The sequence below is a fragment of the Accipiter gentilis genome, chromosome 3 (genome assembly GCF_929443795.1).
Source record: "Accipiter gentilis chromosome 3, bAccGen1.1, whole genome shotgun sequence".
Classification (NCBI taxonomy): domain Eukaryota; kingdom Metazoa; phylum Chordata; class Aves; order Accipitriformes; family Accipitridae; genus Astur; species Astur gentilis.
In genome coordinates, this window is record NC_064882.1 from 7,627,570 (window position 1) to 7,648,819 (window position 21,250).

Sequence of the window (21,250 nt, forward strand, 5' to 3'; positions counted from 1 at the left end):
CTAAAGGCTCTGTAGCTTGAGAGAGAAATAACCGTGATATAACAGGCATCAGGATGGATGTAGTTCTTAAACAAGCCATCCAATTGATCGTGTTCTGGATATTTTGTGAGGCAGTAGGGTCTGACATTATATATGCTTCCTGTGGCTGTGTGAAAGGGGAGAGATCCTAAACTCTTGTATCCTGTATCTGTCTGACATCACAGCAACACATTGTAAAAAAACCCCAGCGTATGAATAGTGCTGCATTGTCTGAACTCTTTTCAGTAAATTCAGTAACAGATAAAACATGTCATTTGAATGGCATATCCTCCTTTGATGTGTTCCTGGAGAGGTACTTCACACAAGATTTTTCTTTCAAAGTAGTTTTTTGTTTGGTTTGTTTTTCTGTTTGGGTTTTTATTTTTGAATACCTTGTATACACATTTGATTTGATTCTTGCTTTCAGTTTTTCTAATTAACTCCTAGTGAGTTGGTTTTATATCTTGTATCAACTTTTGATAACAAATTTGAATTTCTTAGAGGTTACTTTTTCACTTATCCTTAATTTAGGAGCTGAGGTTCATAACAGATGGGCAGATATCTGTCTTTCATAATTCTGAAGGGAGCAATTGTCAAGGCCATGTCAAATATAATTAAAATACTAAGTGTTATAAACATATGTTTGCTCAGATGAATGCACTCCCTTTGCACAGTAATTCTCTTCTTTAAATGAAAACTTAGCTTGCTTTTTCTTTTCTTTGCATATGCCAGAGTGAAGTGGCAAGTGAAAGAAAATCCAGGTAGGGTGACTCATTCGTCCACTTGCAAAGAAAAAAGTAAGATAAGTTAAAATATTTTTAATATAACTAGAATATTATTTTAATGGGAGTACATTTATTTTAAGTAAACAATGTGCTGAATACAAAAGTACTGGTCAAATTAAGAAACAGTAATAAGTCACTCATAATCTTCACTCGGTCATAATCTTATCATGCTCATATTTGTGCAGGGACACCAGGAAGCTGTATGAATGCAATTCCTGATATGTGCACTTTTGAGGGCACATTGGGCTTTTTGGCTTGGAAGATACGACCCTCTGAAAAAGAGAGTTATAGTGTTGTCTTTAACCAAAAGAAAAAACATAGCTAGGGTTCCTATGAAATTTAAATTCAGTAACAAACTCAGTAAAGGAAGAGAATGTGTACCTTGTTTGATGTGAAGGGAGTATAAATAATTGACAAGTTGAGGAAATAACTAAAACACAGTGAGTTTAACTATGTAAAATAATTCTACACAGGCCAAGTAAGTTACCAGTTATCTGAGTAATATCTCTTTATATGTAATGTCTTGTGTTTCTTATCTCTTGTAGTTCCTAATAAAATTATTTAATCTTTTTCCAGTACTTTCTGTAGAAAAGCTAAGGGTTTTTATTGACTGCATCCCATACTATTTATTACTCCACTGTGTTTCTGTCATCTTGAAACACAATACTGATTTGTTGCTGTAGAGTACTCGACAGTTTCTCCAAGGGCAGGTTGCTATGACAAAAGACAGCATAAAATATGACATGAAATTTAATGTATTATAACTCTATACCTTACAGTGACCTGATCCTTTAGTTCTGACCTATGACTGAAACTAGGTAAAAACCAGCCCAGTAACGTTAGACTTTCTATGCAGAAGTGTACAGTTTGTACCAGGATATCTTTCTCTCCCTTCTATAGTGTATGAGAGAACCTCAAGAGTTACCTGCAGTGGTCATCGTCACACTTTTCAGTTCATCTACTCGTTTCTTAAGCTGCATGTTCTGTGCAATGCCAGAGCTTGCTCCCTCATCGCTGTACGCTGTAACGCCCTGTAGCATCAGTTCACTGGGCCTATGAGAGAATACACTACAGTATATTAGTTTAAGATAATAAGCAGCTTTTAAATCTCATAGTAATTCAAATATTACTTAGTGGGAGAAAATAAAACAAAAACATATCCAGCTATGTAAGACTTTTTTGCTTAATGTAGTTCTATAACAGGAAAACAATAGTAGTGGTGAATAAGATATGTCCTATATCTATCCTGAAGCTATGGCAAGTTTTTGCCTGTATCTGGCTGACCTGACTTCCACAGCTGGATTTCTCCGAAGACAGTTCTGACATTTCAAGCTATTCTATGAGGTCTTTTAATCTAGAACAAGTACCACATTTTACAGATACATTAAAGGTACCAGTCTAGTCTCCACTTTAAATAATTTCCTGAATCTGAATCAGCGTGATCCTGCATGGCTTTTTTTTCCCCACTCTGTTTTCACTTGCAATTCAACTTGCAGTATTTACTAAGGTAGAGCATTTGCATTACAGCAAATTCTATGTTTATGACCAGCCATCCTGACCCAGCCTCACCTGGAACAGCATTAGCATGCATAGCCGTAATTGTTGTGCTAATTCTCACCAGTCTTAAGCATGATCGCTGTGTTCTGTATGTTTTGGAAACAAAGTTTAAATTATAGGTTTTTTAGAATAAACTTCTCATTTTTTGCCTGTATTTCTCCAGGTGACTTTTGTCCTGGTTTTACAATTGTGATGTGCTTGAAATTTACGCAGTTCATCTCTGCATTGCTTAAAATACAGCTAATGTTTTTTTAAACAACAGTTCTACTTCATCTGCACTGCACCCTTTCTATGGGCAAAATGTTAAGAATCACACTGTGTCCTTTGCAAAGTGAAAAAACCCTCCAATTTCCATGCATGTATCTCGGAAGAGATTTACGTTATTTGGTTGATAATAAGGATATGTAAATCTCTGCAATATTGCAGTAATTTCAGTCTTGTACACTTTGTTTGATTTCAGTTGTGACTTGTGAAAGAAAAGGTTTACAAGCAAAACAATCTCCCAGTAAACCAAGCAAACAAAAAAGGAGAAGGATGCAATCTCCTGGCTGTTTTGTGCAGTACTGTTCAGATGATAGAACTGGCACTGAATTTTCCTTACATAAGGGAATTTGTAGCTAACAGAGGCATAGTGGATTTACATTCTGTGTGCCCACCCTGTCTGGTGAAAAAAAGAAGCAGCCTTTCTTCTGCTCATATGATAGCTGATATGACAGGGAATTATTTTCATGATGCTAGCCCCTCAATGCTGTTTTAATTATGAGGCCATTAGACTTCTGTGCCTTACAGCTCATATCATCAGGGAGGTGCCGTAACTCTTCTTGACTAGCAGGGACTGATTTTTGCTCAATTGTTTCTTGTTGTCCAAATTTATTGTTTTTCTGTCTCTGAGAACATGCAGTGATAACAGCTTTGTGATAATCTCCTCTGTGACAGGAAGACACAGATTTACCTTTCTTCCAGGAAGAACATGGATGCTGTAGTTGCCTTTAAAAGGCAGTCTGATGTTGTGAGTAGGTTGTACATTGGAGCATTACAACGCAAGGCTGCAATAGGAAAAGAAAAAAAAAAAATCTTTCTTAGGTTAGTAGCATGTGTCAAAGTAGCTTTCTCCCTGTGCACAGAATGGCTCTAGTTGTTCATCTTAGAGGTGGTTGCAGCTGTTCTTTCTAATCATCAGATGATTACAGTCTGTTTGACTTTTATTATATATAATAAAACACAGAAATGTGTCACAAATCCAAAGTGCAATTACTGTAGATAAGATGATAAGGATAAAATACATGAGTAAAAGAATGTGGAATCAACTGATAGTTGAATACTAGATTCCATTTGACCATCACCTTCGTATTAGGATAGCTATACTCATTTCTGACTCTCTTCAGTCTAATAATTGAAAGTATGAACTATAGTCTGATGTTGTTTTTTTGGGGGGTGGGGCGGCTTTTAGCAGCTGCATATGTGAATCTGTTCCTGTAGTTGTATAAGTGAAGCATTTACCTATAACGTTTTGAAAGAATTCCCAAAGCTTGTCTAGTTAATATGTGCAGTATGTAGAACTTTTGCCTGAAGAAAATTAGTTAAGCTGAAGGCAGCTGTCAGTGCTAACATGGGGTAAAACCTATGTGAGTAGTTCTGTGAGTTTTTTTTTCCTCTTCACATCAAATTAAATAGTTCACTCTTAATACCGGGAATGCTCTTCCTCTGAGGGTTCTTAGGATGATGCTTTATGATACAAAGCCACATGCATTAAATTCACTACCTCCTTTTTCCCTAATGTTTTTGTAAGCTACTTGCCTTCATTTTACATCCATTGTGACTGAACTGTGCCCAAGCTATTCCCTTTCATTAAGGGAACATCAAGGTTCTGTGGTAGAAACCGTAATCCAACCGGCTTCAACAGTCATATGTGTTCCTAATGAATGTATCATTAGGAAATTATTGATAAGGGTTAAAAAATTAGAAGATTTGGCTCAGTCTGACAAGACTGGAAGAAGTGTATCAAGAGGAAACATACTGACACTGTCTTTAGTCGGCAGCTGCGGAGAAGGAAAATATTTGCTTAGCTGTCTTTTTTTTTTTTTTTTTGACATTGTTTCAAATGCATACTATGCAGTGATAGATTATGATAAACGCAATAAAAAGGCTAAACATTTTGTTGTGTAATTTTCTAAAGAGACTTTTCTGTGTAATATAAGACACAATGAGCAACTTACACCACGTGGAGCTTCCTTTCTTGTACAAAAAAATTCTGTACAAATCTGTACATCTGGCATGTGGAGTAAAACGTGGATACACAACTGCAACTCCTAACTGCTTCAATAAAAAAGAGGACAGCTATTTTGCTTCTGTTTGGCCCCTTGTCATGGAAGCACCTTACAGCATCAACAGAGCGCATGGATGAAAGATTAATGTCAGCATCTTTTTTGTCTAGAAAGATGAAATTCTAACCCACACCCTGCCCCCCGGGGGAAAAAAAAAGAGTAATATTTTTTTGTTCTGCCTTGAGTGCATTATAGAGGTAATATTGATGTATGCGTGAAGGACACACTAATATCAAGCATAGATTCAGGAAAAAAAATATAACTCTTCACATAAAGTAAGTATTAATTCTGGGGCTTTTGAGGGCAGTGAGTTCCTTATCAAGGTCTAGTTCCTAAGAAAATTATTTTCTGGACAACTGATGGGCTGTCCTTACTGTCACATAGTCTTAAATGCTTCTCTTGGACTGTGATTACAGAGGGTGAAGTTATCTCTTGGGTAAGTACAAAGTTCAAGTTGGCTTTGAATAACTGGACAAAGACCTTTAAATGAACTCCGTATTTCAAGAGAAACTGGTGCAGACGATGATCATGGCAACTCATGTCACTAAGTAGGTGAGCTGCTGGGATTTGTGCTTTTTTCCCCCAACTGAAGATGCAGGGGTTACTGCTGCCACCCTTATTTGAAAATTCAGAAAACAGTGAGGAGTCCCCCAGAATTTCTAAGGCTTCAAATTGGAAAAAATACAGTCAGCCTCAAACTGGAAAAAAACCAACCAGTCAGCACCAAAACCCACAGACTCTGAGAGCAGAGATTAATGTTATAGTGAAGACCAGTCTTTAAAGATCTTTTCTTACAGCTCTTGCCTTAGAATTTCAGTGTGTTCTGTTTTAGCCACCTGTTTTTTATGAGATGCTATACATACAGGTGGGCTGGGCTCAGTTTAGGTGACTCTACATATCAGTGAGACTTAAATATCTCTTCCATCATTGTCTATAACTTCTTCAGCAAAAGTGAAGTCATATTAAAGTTAAAATTTATTACACCTCTCTTCTGTGAGTCAGATCCATTTGGATAGGATTGATTCCATTAATATATGGAATTATAAAAAGCATAAGAACTCTTGTTCCTCAATACACAATTTTTTTTACTTTTTTTTCCCCAACACAATTTTCTTGTCAATCATTTTTATTCAAAGTCTGAAAGGGGGTCTCATAATTTAAATGGCTGTGATGAGTTCTAGCATTCAAGTGCCTTAGATTAATTGAAATACTGATAGGAGAGAATTATTATGAAATAGCTAATATAAACTGAAGTCCTTAGTAGCAACATTGATGTTTTACTGGTGGCAGGAAGGTGGCATTTTAGGAGCAGTGTGTAGAAAATGCCATAAAACTTGTGTTAAGGCAGCTGGTGGAGTAATGTCTCCTGGTGTTTGTGGGGTTGGTTTTTTTTTTGTTTTGGTTTTTAGTTGCTCAGTCTATTTGCAAGACAACTGAATAGTGATACCAGTTCAAGAGAGGTTTAAATGCTAAATGGAAGATGAGAGCAGGGGATAGGGATCAAAGTTTTTAAGAAACTAGATTCATTTTGGGCCACAGTCCTTTCGTTAACTAAAAATTGTTCTTTCACATCTAAAGAAAAAAGATTATTACTACAAAGGTTATTTCTTTTCATGTGAGTTCAATTGTAACAATATTATTTCAATTTAATGAATGCAAAAGAGTTCAACAGACTCATGTATCCTGCTTTCTTATTTTCTGAAGAAAAAATAAGTGGTTTTTCATGTCAAAAGAAGTATCTGGCTCTGTTTCTTATCTATTCTGATTTCATTAAACAAAATTGTGGTTCCTTGTAGTTTCTTTTTATTATTATTACTTTATTTTTTTTAAGAAAGTTCTTACTTTTGGATTTGACATGATAACAGAAAAAAATGACTCTTTGATTATCAGATTTTTCAAACAGTAATTCATCTTTCAGCTGTTCCTGTTCTGCTGGTATAGCTGCTGTCCATAGTTCAGACTGTGGCAGAGGTGTCTACTGTATCCAGAAGTATACACATTCCTCTGGGTTCTGTACTGCTTATTAAAAGTTGCTTAATACCATTCTCATGATAACAGTTTTGTAAATGTGACAAAGCAGATACTGCAGGCAGTAAAAGAAGATAAAAAATTAGAAAACCAAAATGCAGTATGGTTATAATGGAGACTACTTTGTAACGCACATTTCTTAAGCTTCAAAAAGAGTAAACTTAGTTCTGCAGAAAGGGTATATAGCTGCAAAATTGTACTCTCTAAGCAAATCAGAGTGCAACACAAGAAAGGCAAACAGAAGAAGATGCTTCTCTGAGCAGAACAGGAGGACACCATAGCCAACATGATGTGATCAGAAGGACATGCTGCACAAACTTACGGGCTATCACTGCATTCTTGCCCACCCGCTTTTCCCTCCTTTACAGTAAATCCAGCATTCATTTTTAGTATCTGCTGTTGCTGGTGGACATTATAATGGATATTATTTCACAAGTAATTTAAAATCTATTTTCACAGTCCAGATGAGTGTTAGGAGAGTGATTGCTGATGAGTGGGCAGTTGACATAATCCCTTACTCCTTTTTTTACACTAGAGACTACACTCATTGACTTAAAAAACATTTTAGGCTTCTTAAAATTCCTTCTTGGTCCGATCAATCTCAAACAAGCTGTTTGAATAAAGTAAACTATGTCCACAGTACCAAAATATTTTTGTAAATGGTCCTAATCCTAATTTATTGCTTCTGAAATTTTTTTCATGTTACCATAGTTGGCTGCGTTTCTAATGGTGTAGACTGAAGTTATTTTCTCTGAAAATGAGTCTGGCACTGCTGGGTCTTGTTTCTGTCTAGGGTACCCTGGAAATAGTTGTTATTCATGGAGTTCCCCTGCACCAGCCCCACCACTTAATAAAAGATAGAAGTAAATGTCTACTATAAGGGGGCACAAAAACATGCTGTGAGCCATCACCACCGGAGCTCAGACCCTGTAGCCACCTGTGGTTTCTGGTGTGACTCTCTGTAGTCCTGATATCAAAAGAAATGGAAGCTGCAAAGGCAGGCCCAGCAGAGTAATCTAAAGTTACCCAGTGTAGTGTCTAAACATTCCAGATTATCCATACCACGCACTCCATCCCTGATGCTTTCTGGTTACTGAAAGTCTACGTACGGTTAAGCCCATAGCCTCGCCAACAGGTTTGTAAGCAGCTTTCTCCTGTTTAATCAGCAGGAATAGCAGATGTACCAACTGTCCTATTCCTAGGTGGACAGTTGTGTTTCTTCACATTACACAGCTTCTCTCTCTTCTCTTCCTCCCCTTGTCCACTCCTTTCCTCTCTCCCTCTCACTAGATGCTGTGGTTGCTTCTTCATGTGTATCATTCAACATTTCAATAAAATATGTTGCTCACATGAAATTGTAGTTAAACAGCGTTACCAGCAAATGTTGTCAGTCAGACATATCAGTAACAGTCCTGTCTTACACTTGATGCTGCTCCATTAGGATAAAGTAGAAGTGAAACGTAATGTAATTTACGTTAATCTGTTCTCATTTGATCATCAGGATATCTGAGAAGATGCATATGCATGAGAAACTGCAAAAAGGAAGATTACTTATTGCAGTAAAGGTTAGATGGTCATGTGGGAGTGTCCGAGGGGTTTTATAAGGTAAAATAAATAGATCTTTTCCTTTTCTGACAGTAACATGAGAAGAAGGAGACCAGTAAACTACCAGCAATTATTAAGTACTGCTTCAGACTAGCCTTTGATTCATATACTGTGGCTGGATTAAAAATAGTTTTGCATAATTTTATGACCATTAACTTATAACTGGGTAAACTGAAGTGAGAGGAAACTCCTTACACTCTTTAGGTGAAAACTGATCTCCAGCTAGGGTTGGGAACACATTTTTTCTGCCTCCTGTGGTGTTATGCGACTGGTCGGTTACATTATAGGGGTTTTTCACTTTCTGTAAAAGTAGCAATTAGTAGCCTGTCCTGAAGCAGGATATTGGACTTCATGACAAATGATCTGTCCTGGATCGGTAAATCCTGTGTGCTAGTGTAGCAGCCAAGAGACCATATGTTATTGTATTGCTGAACTAAAGAAATAAAAGTGTTTTCATTTAAATAAACATAGATAGAGCCCCAATCTCCATTGAGGTAGGCAGGAAGGAGGGAAAAGGAAGAGGGGAAACAACCAGGTGTGTAATGCTGCTGTATCATCAGAGGGTGCTTGAGGGGAAGGGGTGCTGCCTGAACTGCCCTGGATGAATCTTCACATGCTGAAAATGCCCCTTAGGAATTTTTTGTTTGTTTGTTTTCCAAAATATGCTTTTGAATATTGCTAGGAAATTGCTTAGCCAATAGTTTCACATCGTTGACTGGAGCCATCGCTACATTCCAGGATATAAGGAATGTGCATAAAGAAAAAATTACCATTTGGGATACAAGAATAAATATTTAAAATGCTGCTTGAAAAACAATGGTAAAAACATGATTATAGATTCACAGAAGCTGGAGCAGATACATTGACCACTGTGAACAGTGTGAGTAGAGGTAGAAATTTTGTAGTGGATTAGAAGGAATGCTTTACAGCCTTGGCTGTTGATGAGAACCATGAGCTCTACTACTGTTTTTGGTTTTGTACAAAATATTGATCTCTATAGTAGGAACATGTGATTTAGTATGATTGCTGTAATTCCCAGGATAAAATATAGCAGACTTTACAGAGAAGTACTGGGAAAATGTTGGTAAGGTGTTTAATTCTCCAAAATCTGGAGAGCGTAGTACTATATGATGTAGGATACTTACTGAGCTGGTGCACTGTCTGGGAGCAATGGGCTGCCTCTTTATGAAGGGAAATGTGCTTTGGAGAATATAGCGTCCAGTGCAGCAGGATCCTGAATTCTGATGGCCATTTCCACGTGGTGTTGTACTGTAAGTACATAATAATGATAACAATAAATTGTACAGGTATTCCTTTAAGGGGGGGCAGATGATGAAGAACGGGAGTACTAGTGTGCAGCACAATAAGAATACTCTGTCTTATTACCATTTTTGTTACATGCATTATTATTTCAATTCATAACTTGTACAGGATACTAAAGAAATCTGTAGTCCACACAGGCAGTCAGTAGCAGAAAGCAGATGGATTGGAGGTGAAACAGTACAAGAAAATGTTTTATGTAGATGTTATCCATTTTCTAGTCCTTGAAAAATAACCCTTCCGAATGACTTCTTATTTTTGTGGAAAATCTTTTTTACTCACTGTATTTTATATGGCTACAGGAGAATCTGTAGTCAAATAGGAAAAAGGTAAGCATAGCATAGTAACACTGAGCAATGGAAACTCATAGAGACTTAGTCCCCATGGAACTTCTTCCTTTGCATTTTAGGATGAAGGCCAAGGTAAGTAAATGGACTGGGCCATCACTGGCAAGCTAATTCACATGTGTCAATATGTTTTTCCAAGTTTTCCGATTTTCCCAAATTCATTGCTGTCTTTGATATATAGTAATAGTAATGTTGGTATGAAATTTCCTGCACTTTTTTGTTTTGTATCTCTGTTCTACGTAACGTGCCATTTTTAGACCAAACTTAACCCTTATTTAAAGAGAGCTAAACATGTTTCTTATCCTGATTGGCATTGGCAATACTCGCCATTCTTTGATACAAAGAAGGTAAGTACAGGTTATCTTCTAAGAAATTTGGCAATCAGTCTTTTAAAAGGAGGAGTTTGGAAAACAATCTTCTTTCCTTCTTTCCTCCACTGTTGATCTACAGGATTATAGTGTCTCTTTCTATAAGATTCTTATTTAATTGCTCGAAATAATGTATCAATAGAAGTTATAACAGTATAAATTAGTTTGCAGCACAGGCTATCTAGGACTGAATTCTGTGGTTGCTATGTTCCTGAAAATACTTATTTACATGCTTTTTCCATATCAGTAGTTTAACACATGCTTAAATAATTACAGTGTTGCTGTCTGAATATAGAATTGTTTTAGTTTAGAGCCTGAAGTACATGTAACAATGTATCTAGTTTACAATTTCTTATTCTTGTGGAAAAGTTAATGCCCTTTCCTCCTCACAAGGCAGAAGTTACCTTCAGAGACTACAGGATATTCATGTGCTTAAGATGGAGATACCTCAGTGCTTCCAGTGTGCCTTGATACCAGTCACGATGATTTATTTCCTAGAGGTGTTTACGTGCCAATTTACTAGTCATCAGGGAAAGGATATGTTTTCAGCAATACTCAGTTTATAAATTGGCACTGAAATAAACTTTTGATACAAAGGAGAGTTTTGGGGAGGAGGGTGAAGAGATGCATTTCTTTGGATTTCTTATTTTTACATGCAGTGCTCTGACACTAGTTCACCAAGCGACAAAAGCTACTATGCAATATGTATATGTCTCAGCTTCACATGGTGCCTTAACTTTTCAGCAGATGCACAGAAAATGCAAATGTGTTTTCTGGTAGACTGGAGAGCAATAATGCAACAGTTAATTTCTCCAAATCGAACCACCAGTGCATCCTTTTCTTTTCACAAGAAGTGTTCAAATGTTTGAAGAGTAGAATTTGGGGGTTTGAACTCTGTCTTGTTTTTCCCTTTCACTTGCAGTGTTGTAAATGTATATTTATGATCAAAGTGGCTTACTGGGAATGAAGGGGAAGAAAATTGAAATCTAAAGATTAAACTTTTTTTTTTTTTTTTCCCATGTGTCCTAAATAACAAGGTAGAAATACAGAGAGAGTTGTGCGGTTGTATTAGAAGCCTCAGGCTATTACAAATCAGTATGAGGAAAGATTAAATAGAGAGAACCATGGCAACCATCTAACATTTGTGAATGAATGTGTGTTTCCATAAGGTAGTTCCTAATGTACAGTACGGCATATTCTAAAATAAATGTATTCAAAGTAGGTTGGCGCAGAAACTACAATCCATATTTGGTGAATGGCAGTTAGAAATGTTCTCTGTTTATACCTTGAGTATCTTTATTTCATGGAAAATTCAGACATGGCAGGATACTTGGGGGTTTTATGCTCATTTGCTGTATTGGCTGGAAGTGATGTCTATTGCTGGAAGTGATGTTTGTGTATAATTAAACATCATTTTCTGAGTACAAAAACCTGACCTCATCGGATATTTATTTGGATTATATCTGGGTATGCTGTTTCTTTCCAGTGACTGTTAAAACACAGTGTGTGTAAGATCAGCAGATACAGGTACTACTATGGAAACTTATTTCATGTCAAATCATTGCTATTCCATCATCTTTTCTCTGTTTTTAAGTTAAAACATAAAGCATGACAGAAAATGTAGAACGTAACTCCTTTCTCAATTGTTGGATAATCAGTAATGATATCCAAAGGAGTTTCCTCTTATAGTGGAAGGCACTGCCAAATCCTCCTAAAGAGGATGAATGCTAAGGGTGAATTGCCCATGCTGTGAGCCTCAGGAACTGGAGTCAAATGACTCTGGGTAACTTTTTTCAGAAATTCCTATTGGAAAGACAAAATCCAGAGGGAATATTTTAAATAGTTACTATTTTATATCAGGTAGTTTTTAAAACAACAGTTTTCTTCCAGTAGCCTGACTATACTTTCACTCAAAGTAGCCCTAGTCAAATATTTCTGACAACATTGAGCGGAATAATTTTATTTTTTTTAACTTTTACCCTGCATGGAGTATTTGCTGGTGCTGCCACAGGGTCACCATGTCAGCCAAGGTGCCCTCTCCCTTCTGTTCCTCCAGGAAATTTGCTTTCTATACCATTTGAAGATTTTAGTCCTCCACCTGACTAGCAAATGGAGTTATTAATAGCTAACTTTTACTGATGTGCACTGCTAGTGGTTTGTGACTTCAGGAACCTTGTAGTTACTGGGCTGAATGGGCCAATCTTTCCCAGTCTGAGGTTCATGATAGATACTGCTGTCTGGCAACAAATACGAAACAGTATGATGTAAATAAATGCTTCTGAAAGGCAAAGTAATTAATTAAACAACTGTTCTGAAGCTTGCAAACTTGGGTGGTGGGTGGTTGTACTACCTGGGCTGGCCTTATTGGAGGGGAGAAAAATAATAACAAAAGTAAGATTTCCTCTTACATAAAGTGAAAACTAGTGCACAAGTACCTGCAGTTTCATTATTACCAGTTATTTAATTTTTGTGTAATTTTGATTTTCATCTCACATGATGTGTCTTTTGTCTCTGTTCTTTGCTCTTTGAGGAAAACGTACTTCAGTCTCAGTGAGAGGGGCAGTATTGGTAATAGAAAAAAAAAAAGAAAAGAGGAAAGTTCTCCACCTATTGAATGAACGATGCAGTGCACTCTTCTTTTTACAACTGTATTGCTACATCTGTAGGCTTTTAGTTTGCCTGAAAATCCACTTATTTCTCTAGTCCAGCATGCCACTCTCTCTGGCCTTCTTCCTTCTTGGGGTCCTCCCATTTTCCCTCTGCTCTTTTTTGCATTCCCCTTGTCCCATCATGCATTTTTGCTGGAGACTGTACAGCATGTTGACCTGTGGGGAGTAACAAGGCTGGTGGAACAAATTGGGTCTGCCATTAGATACTACGGATTTGAGTGCCTCTGTCATGCTCCAGTGTTCCGTTTTCCACTTGGATAAACACGTATCTGCCCATCAGAGCATTACTGGAGAGCTGGATTGATTGGAGGAGGCTTCCGGGATTTATTGCAAGTGAAGGCCGACACGCTTTGAATAAAATGTCTTCAAGCTAAATGTTTGGCTTTACTTTCTTCTATATGTAAATACAGTGTTTATTTCACAAAGAGCAATATGACTACTTACAGATGTGATTTAAAAGTGATCTAAGAGGTGAAGACTATGTAAGTTGTCAACAATACCCTTACAGTATTGTCTATACAAATACACAGTTAAGTCAAATGATGGAAACCAAAAATTTTTTTCCATAGGAAATTCAAATATTTCAGTAGCAAAAATGAAAATTATTTCAAATGGAGGTGGAAGGGGGAGAGGAAATATTCCTTTAAAATGATGGAGTTAAAATTTTTCTTATAAAAAGATCAAAAGTATATTTTCATGATGACAGTTTTTAGTAATTTCCAATGTTTCCAAAATTGAAGCTGTCCAAATATAAAGCATCTAAGTTCTATTCAATAACAGTGTGTCTGGTGAACTGCCAGGGGACCTTGAATGCTTTTGGTCTGCAGCTGAGGTAGGTATTTTGGTGTGCTATGCCAGCACCAGGAAAACCTTAGAATTCCATGTGCTTTAAAACAAGTTGGAACAGAAATATTACAGAGTCCCAGAGGACACTGTCAAAAAAAAATGATAGGGATTGTTATCAAATTCCTATTTCTTCATTTAAAAAAATATATAAATTGAAATGGGTTCTTATCAAAGGGGGAAGGAAAAATATATTTCACCTTTTGCAAGCTGTTCTAATGGGCGTGCTAGATTTTTGTCTAGCATGCATCTATATACAGATGGAAAGGCCCAACGTCACTGATATGACAAAGTGTTTTACCCCATGGGTTTCTGCTTCTTACATTCATTGATATATTTGTGGAATTCCAAAGGCAGAGGGAACCCACAAAAAGGTCACAAAATTGCAAGCCAAGGTAAACAGCCTGTCAGAGTATGTTTAGCAAATGCAGTGTAAACCACAGAAAAAATATAGAAAGGAGAGGAAAACCTATTCCCTTGGAAAATACATTTCCTGGTTGGGAAGGCATTGAAGTTCAGAGTTGCTTACGTTGCTTCCTTGCTCTTTTCCAATAAATTGTCTTTGTTCAGGTTGTTAATTCAGTCCACGGTCGCAGGCACCCAGGCTACAGGGAAGAGGAATACATGTCCTGCAACAGGTACAATGGAAGGCATTATGGGCATCACAACTAAAGGCAAAAGCATCTTTCATCCCAGGAAACGAGATTGGACTACCTCTTTGTCATAAATTTTGCTTAGTAATATTTGAATAATGTATTGAACGTAGATACAGCACCAGGGCATTTCTTTAGTCATTGTCAGAGGGTCGTGTTTTCTCCTTTGTACACTGCACAGAAGAGAACTATTCTTTGTTTCGTTCAGCATGCATTTTAACATTTTTTACTCCACTGCAGATGGAAAATAGCTTCTCAGTTCTTGGTTATTTATCCTAGTTTTCCTGCATTTCGAGGACAAGCCTGTCTTGATGTGGAAATAGTTTTGGATGGCTATGCTATTGTCCCCGCTGCTCTTTAGCCCTGTAACATGAAGATGCAGAATTATGTAGCACAATCCTGTAAATGCTAAAGCATCTGAAACACTTTGGTTTGTTACTTTTCACAGCAAGTTCAGACTTCAGATGTGCAACGCAAGGAATTTTAGTTGCACAGAAGATTTTTTTCGACAGGCTCTTGCAGCACATTCAGCCTAGATAACTGACAGGAATAAAGTTACTGGCTAAAAATGTCATTATGTTCAGGAAACACGTGAGGGACTTTTCTCTGTTGACATAGGCAGAATTTCTAAAGATTCCCCTTGCTGATGATGAAATATCTATATTGTGCAGGGAGCTCCACCTACATCTGTGTTCAGCAGTAAGAAACTGATACTCATTTCTCATGTATTTGCTTATGAAAACAGATTTTTTTGTCTACAGCACCAGACTTTTTTGTTGAACATAAAAGAACAGAAATCCTCTATAGGTCCTGAGGGAGACATTGCAGAAACGGAGTAATCATTGTAAATTCTGCTGTATGTACTGTACCATGTTGCCATGAGAAGGTTACATTTGATTGGCTTATAAAATAGGTTTTAGTAAATCCCTTAAATAGCGATATTGGTAATCGTGCATGCTGCAGTGCAGTACTAATGAGTGCTATATAATGATTAGTGTTTCCAGATTGATCACTTGGAAACAAGTGGATTTCTGATGATCAGAATGGTATTAGGGTGGGAGAAGGGTGGCTGAGAAACCTCTCAATCAAGGGAACACTGATAACACATAGAAAAAACATAATTATTTTGATTACAAATGAGAGCTTGTTTACAAATACCACATACAAAGATCAAGGAGAAAATAACTGAATATAGAAGAAAAACACTGACAAACAGAATTATTTGGATCTGTCATGTATGTCAGAAAGCTGAATTTTATTTGGGTTTTTCAGAATACGTATTTCCCTCTATTTTACCTCTCAACTAATGGAATTAATTAGCATTTATTTTAAGGGTCTAAGATTTAAACTGTGGAATTTGAGTTTCTCTTTTACTTCAGGGGTACCAGGAGACCAAAGGGTGCAACAGAAAGTGCTCTGCAAGTTATTTAGAAGCACTAACACCTATACTTTGCCTGACCCCCCAGACATCTTAAGCCTAAGTCAATAAATGTAATGATTAACTTATTCACTCTTTACAAATCAGAAAAGTAGATAAGTATTTAGTATTCTTAACTAAAAAATAAAAATGTGACCTTTAGAAACGTCATAAACTGATTTTAAAAAGAAAAAAATAAAATACACTGCTCAAAATCAATTTGATAAGTGTGTTGAGCCCTGAAGTCTTAGTACAATTAATGTACACATTGCCTTTGTAATAAGTTGTATACCTGATCATAAAGTAAAAATGCTGGTGGATCAGTTAAAGGAATTAGTTACTGTTTGGCGGGGGGGAAAGATGGTGATAAAGTAATTAGTATCAAGTTCAACAAAGATTTAAAACTGTGGTACATGGCAGTAATGGATTTTGAACACAGTTAATGAGCATATTCATTGCATTCATTTTTAATTAAGTGGAAAAAAATACTGGTCCTTTAAATGGAGATAATAAATGTGCAAGTCAGTCTTGCACAAACATGCAACACAAGAATTTATTGCCTGCTCTCTAACTAGGGAACTGGGAATCATTATAAAGATTAGCTTTACTGAAAAGAAATCCAGAAAAATCTTTAGTAGAAAACGTTTATGAGGTAATAATTTTCACATTAAATATGGCTTGGCATATTTGGTAGAGTGTGTGTGCGTGTTTTGTAAAATATGAGTATTTGCTATCATCAGAGGTAGGACTGTTTGTACCCTTGAAAAGGACTCAATGCTATTTACCAATTTAGATTTACTTGAGACTTATTTAGTATATGACTACACACGTAAGAGAACGCAAAAATATCAGAAATCTTGAAACTTTCTCAGAGGTGTGTTAGAATACAAGTTGTGGTTTAAAAGTAAAACGATGGCTCGGAAAGCTACATCTGTGAGCTTCCACATGCTTGCCGTGCATTAACCGATGCTCTCTCGCCTTCCCAAACCAGTGGGCCATGCTGCTGCTGGGGCTTGAAGGGTTTCAAGCAGCAGCAGGGGAAATCCAGCTGAAATGCTTAGTGTTTATTCTGTCAGTGGGCAGCTGGGGAACTGACATGAAACAGGTTAAAGCACTGAAACCAGATGTACTTTCTAGAGCAGTGGCTTTCAATGTTTTTATGACTTGGGAACCCCCCTAAACATTTCCAGTGGAAGTGAGGACCTTTATGTGGTGTGTTGAAGCTCATTGATGACAATTGACTGGTGTTTCTTAGGTACCTTCCGTGGATCTATTTGAAGTTGTTCACAGATCCCCAGCGATACCCAGACCACATGTTAAAAACCAATGAAACTAAATCAAACCTAATATGTTTCATTCGCTCAAAGCTCCCAACCCATATCTCTTTTGTCAATATTACCAAAATATCAGGTTCTTCTGACATGCAGTACGTCTAGGTCTTTGGTCAACAAATGTCTCACTGGGGTATGAATAAACTCAAAATGTGCTTCCAAGTTTCCCTCAGCCACCTTAACCTTCAGGAGCTTATTCACCACTGGTATTACAAGAGAGCAAGTTTTCCATACCAAAAAGGCCCTGAAGTTTCACTGGTGACATGCAGTATACTGTTAGTGATATTGCAGTACGAATTACTGTGCCACACTTGGGCAATTTCAATCTTTTTTTCTCTGACTTTATTCTGCCGTATCCCACGTGTTGTAATTGCTTTCCATAAAGGGAGCAAACAAAACCATACTCATGGGTCTTTTCAAATGCTAAATCTGCTTTTATTTTTTTAACCTCACTGCATGATTTTATTATGTATTTAAGCTAGTAGCAACTTGGAAGCCAAGTTTAAAATAGCTGGCTTTGGTAGCATACTTTCAGTGTTAAAAAAAAAAAAAAAAAAATATAGCAAACTGCAAAGTCAGTTTATTGATTAAAGCAGGAATTTTTATAGAAATTTTATCAGTAAATAAACATCTGATTTTCTTTTCTGTTCAGGTATGACTTTGTAGAAGTTGAAGAGCCTAGTGATGGCACTGTTTTAGGGCGCTGGTGTGGTTCCAGTAGTGTGCCAAGCAGACAAATCTCCAAAGGAAACCAGATCAGAATAAGATTTGTGTCTGATGAATATTTTCCTTCTGAACCTGGATTCTGCATCCATTATACACTTCTTATGCCAGTAAGTAACATGTTTCAGATTGGAACATTTCACGAAAACAAAATCTTTGAAGTGGTAGCTCAAAAGAATCTTTTAATAGCTTAGGATTAATTGCTGTTTATTTCTTAATAATGAGCAATCTGTCTTCCAGAATTGTACATTTTGTTTCTGTTTTTTAACTGAGTGTTCTTGTGGTTCTTCTTGGATGGCTTTGGACTGGGAAGTTGTGGGCTCGGTTGTTTGTGTGGAAACGTCAATAAAATGTTTGCATTCCTAATACAGTACTGTGAAAAAAAAATTCTAGCTTTGAGAAGAATTAAAATCAGCATAAGAATCAGCTGTGTGACATTGAAAGAGTATTGGGAAGTTACAAAGATGACTGAAGAAATTAACATTTTTATTAGTCAGCTGCTATTAGACATATAAAGCCAAATGATTATACCCAGTTCAAAACCAGAAAAGTTCTTATGCTTCTGGATATGACAAAGCGGCCAATGCATAATACTCATTTTCCACTGCATTTTCCCTGGAAACTATACTTTAGACTTCTCTCAATTGTTGCTTAATGCTTGTAAATTGCAGATATTAAACAATAGTAATTGTCTAAAATGTGACTATTTTCACTGTCAACAGATTTCTGTTACCTTTTTTCACCAAATGAAAGATCTGTGTTAGCAAAACAATGTTTATAGATTTTTAAGGATGAGGTAGTGTTCTGAAACGTTAGAGTGGAGCGGAACAGGGGTTGACTTGATTTAGAATAGGTATTCCATATTTAAAGAGAGTAAGGAGTATTTCTGTTAAATTCCTCATAATTCACTTCGTGACTGTCCTAAGTAGTCTTGTGGTCTTTGTGGTATTTGGTTGGTGGAAAATATCTGCAAGCTCAATAAAAAATTGATCAAAAGAATCCATGTTGTAACCCCACTGAATGCGCTTCACTCAAAATGCATTTGGCTTGCTTATTGCTTTTGCCATTTTTGCCTCTTCTCCCCATTTGCAAAACGTCAGTTACTGAGAAGAAGCAAAGAACAATTCCACATATCTTTTCAACAATTCATAATCTTCTACATAATATATTTAGCATACTGATGATGATGTCAGTGTAGTAGTGTGTGTGTGTTTGTGTACATACATACATATATATATATATATGTTATTTTCTGTTGTTTTCCTATAAGTATTTTTAAATATTTAGGCCTAACTAAGAACTATTCCTAAAGTGATTAAAGATTTGATCTGCATATTTGACTCTTTTGTGAGCTAGACCATTTTGTTAGTGGAATAGTATGACTTGATAATGATGAATTCTGAAATTAAATAAAACGTCAATTAGTCTCCAAACCAACTTGAAATATGGCCAGGTTTAAACTCTCATACACCCAAAGGCAGAATGTAATAAGTATGTTTGCTTTTAGAAAATGGTAACAGAAAATCCCTAAATAGATGTATTTGTGGGCTGATGCCAAATTTTGTTGTTGCAGCTCTAGTATTACATCCTACCTGCTACATATCTATCTGACTTATGTATGATCCAATTTCTGTTGAATGGATTAGACAAAGGCACCTAAAAATACCAGAGTATATGTATAATTATCTTTATGCCGTGCTGTACAAATGGACTGAATTTTTTCCTTGATGTTTAATGGGGAAAACTTGTTATAACATTTAAATTATCAACACTTGCAAAACAATTTTTTAATCTTCAAAATACTTACATCACTTATGCAATAGACGAAAACAGAGCTGACGTCATAGGACACATTTTTAGTTCCCTGTTTTTCTTCATTAACAAAGCTTGTATAGCATATGAAGTATACATACAAACTGTTTTAGAAACCAAGCATGTTATCTCTCATATGTGTAACAGGCAAGAGCAGCCCCCATCACGTCATAGGAATTCAGAACTAGCATCAAAATGCACAGTATAACAACTGCTTTTCCAAATCTCTCTTTAAAAGGGCTGTGATCTTTTTCATCAAAAATTATGTCTTAATAAGCCATGAAAAACACAATTTCACATTTCAGACTGCAGATTGTAAATGAAATCTGTACTGCTGAGTTTCAGGATTAGACCTGCTCCTTGTACCTAGAGCAATTGAAAAGATGCCCCCAAAAAGTGTTTTTCTTTAAAACAATAATGCTATCTTATCCAACATTTCAAGAGAAGCTAAAATTTACAGCCCCCCTCCCCTCCCACCTCCCTGCAAAAAAGATGCCAGCTATAGGAATGAGTGTAAATTTTAAATGATTCTTGCAAAAGCATTACTGTTTCACTTAGTTATTCACTTCAACAAATTGGTCCTAAACAGTTAATTTATTTTTTTCCCCTCATTTTTTGACAAGAGTGGGAGGGGGAGAGGGAGATGCCTGGTAGACTAGCAATGAGAGATTGTTTGGGGAGAAATGAAGCAAAACTGAAATAAAACAGTGCAAGCTTGTTTCTGTATTTGGAGGCCACACACAGAGAGGGGCACTGGACACATTTTCAGGTCTTTTAAAGAACAAGAGAAATGGCTTTGTTTAAATCTGTTTTGATTTATCGTATCTATATACTTTTACTTTGTATATTATATTTCAAACCAAAGTTTCACATGATGAATAAGTAGGGGAAGAATGGCTATTGATCTGATTGCTTTAGTCACTCAAAAGGACTCACAGCAGTTCCAATGTCGATAGATAGAACATAATTTTCTAGAAAGGTTTACCATGGGATTGTAAGGCACTGCATAAAAGCAGTGCACTTAGTGTATACAAGCAGAATGCTCTCCAAGAAAAACATGAAGCTTTTCTTCAGATTCTAGCTAATTACAGTTTAATAATTTGCATTTCTTCCATTTTAAATTGTGTACCCTGGGTACATCTACAACTTTCTATAATTCTGGTCTAACTCCACTTTCCTTTCCGCTGTTCTATAGCTGCAAGTTAATTTTGTCTGGAATACCATGAAGTGGAAGGAAGTGTTGAAAAAGCTTATTCTTACTAAGAAAATGTAGTTTGTGTTATTTCAAAATTATTATGCTACTTTCAGCACAGCTGTTACTCTTAGTCACTCTTTTCATGGTCTGCCCTGTCACTTAGTCTGTGCTTACTGGTGAGCTGCTTTATTCACTAAGAGCTGCTTAGTGGTTGTTCTGCATTTTGACTGTTCAGCTATGCATTTATTAAAAGTC

At 36.5% G+C, this 21,250-nt stretch overlaps 1 protein-coding gene across 1 annotated transcript in view; it reads left to right on the plus strand.

Annotated features, from left to right (window-relative positions):
- Positions 1-21,250, plus strand: part of PDGFC (platelet derived growth factor C) — a 139,685-nt gene that overhangs the window by 84,305 nt on the left and 34,130 nt on the right. The window contains exon 3 of the mRNA XM_049833980.1: positions 17,918-18,098. Coding sequence (XP_049689937.1) covers positions 17,918-18,098 — 181 coding nt within the window. The remainder of the gene's footprint in view (positions 1-17,917; positions 18,099-21,250) is intronic.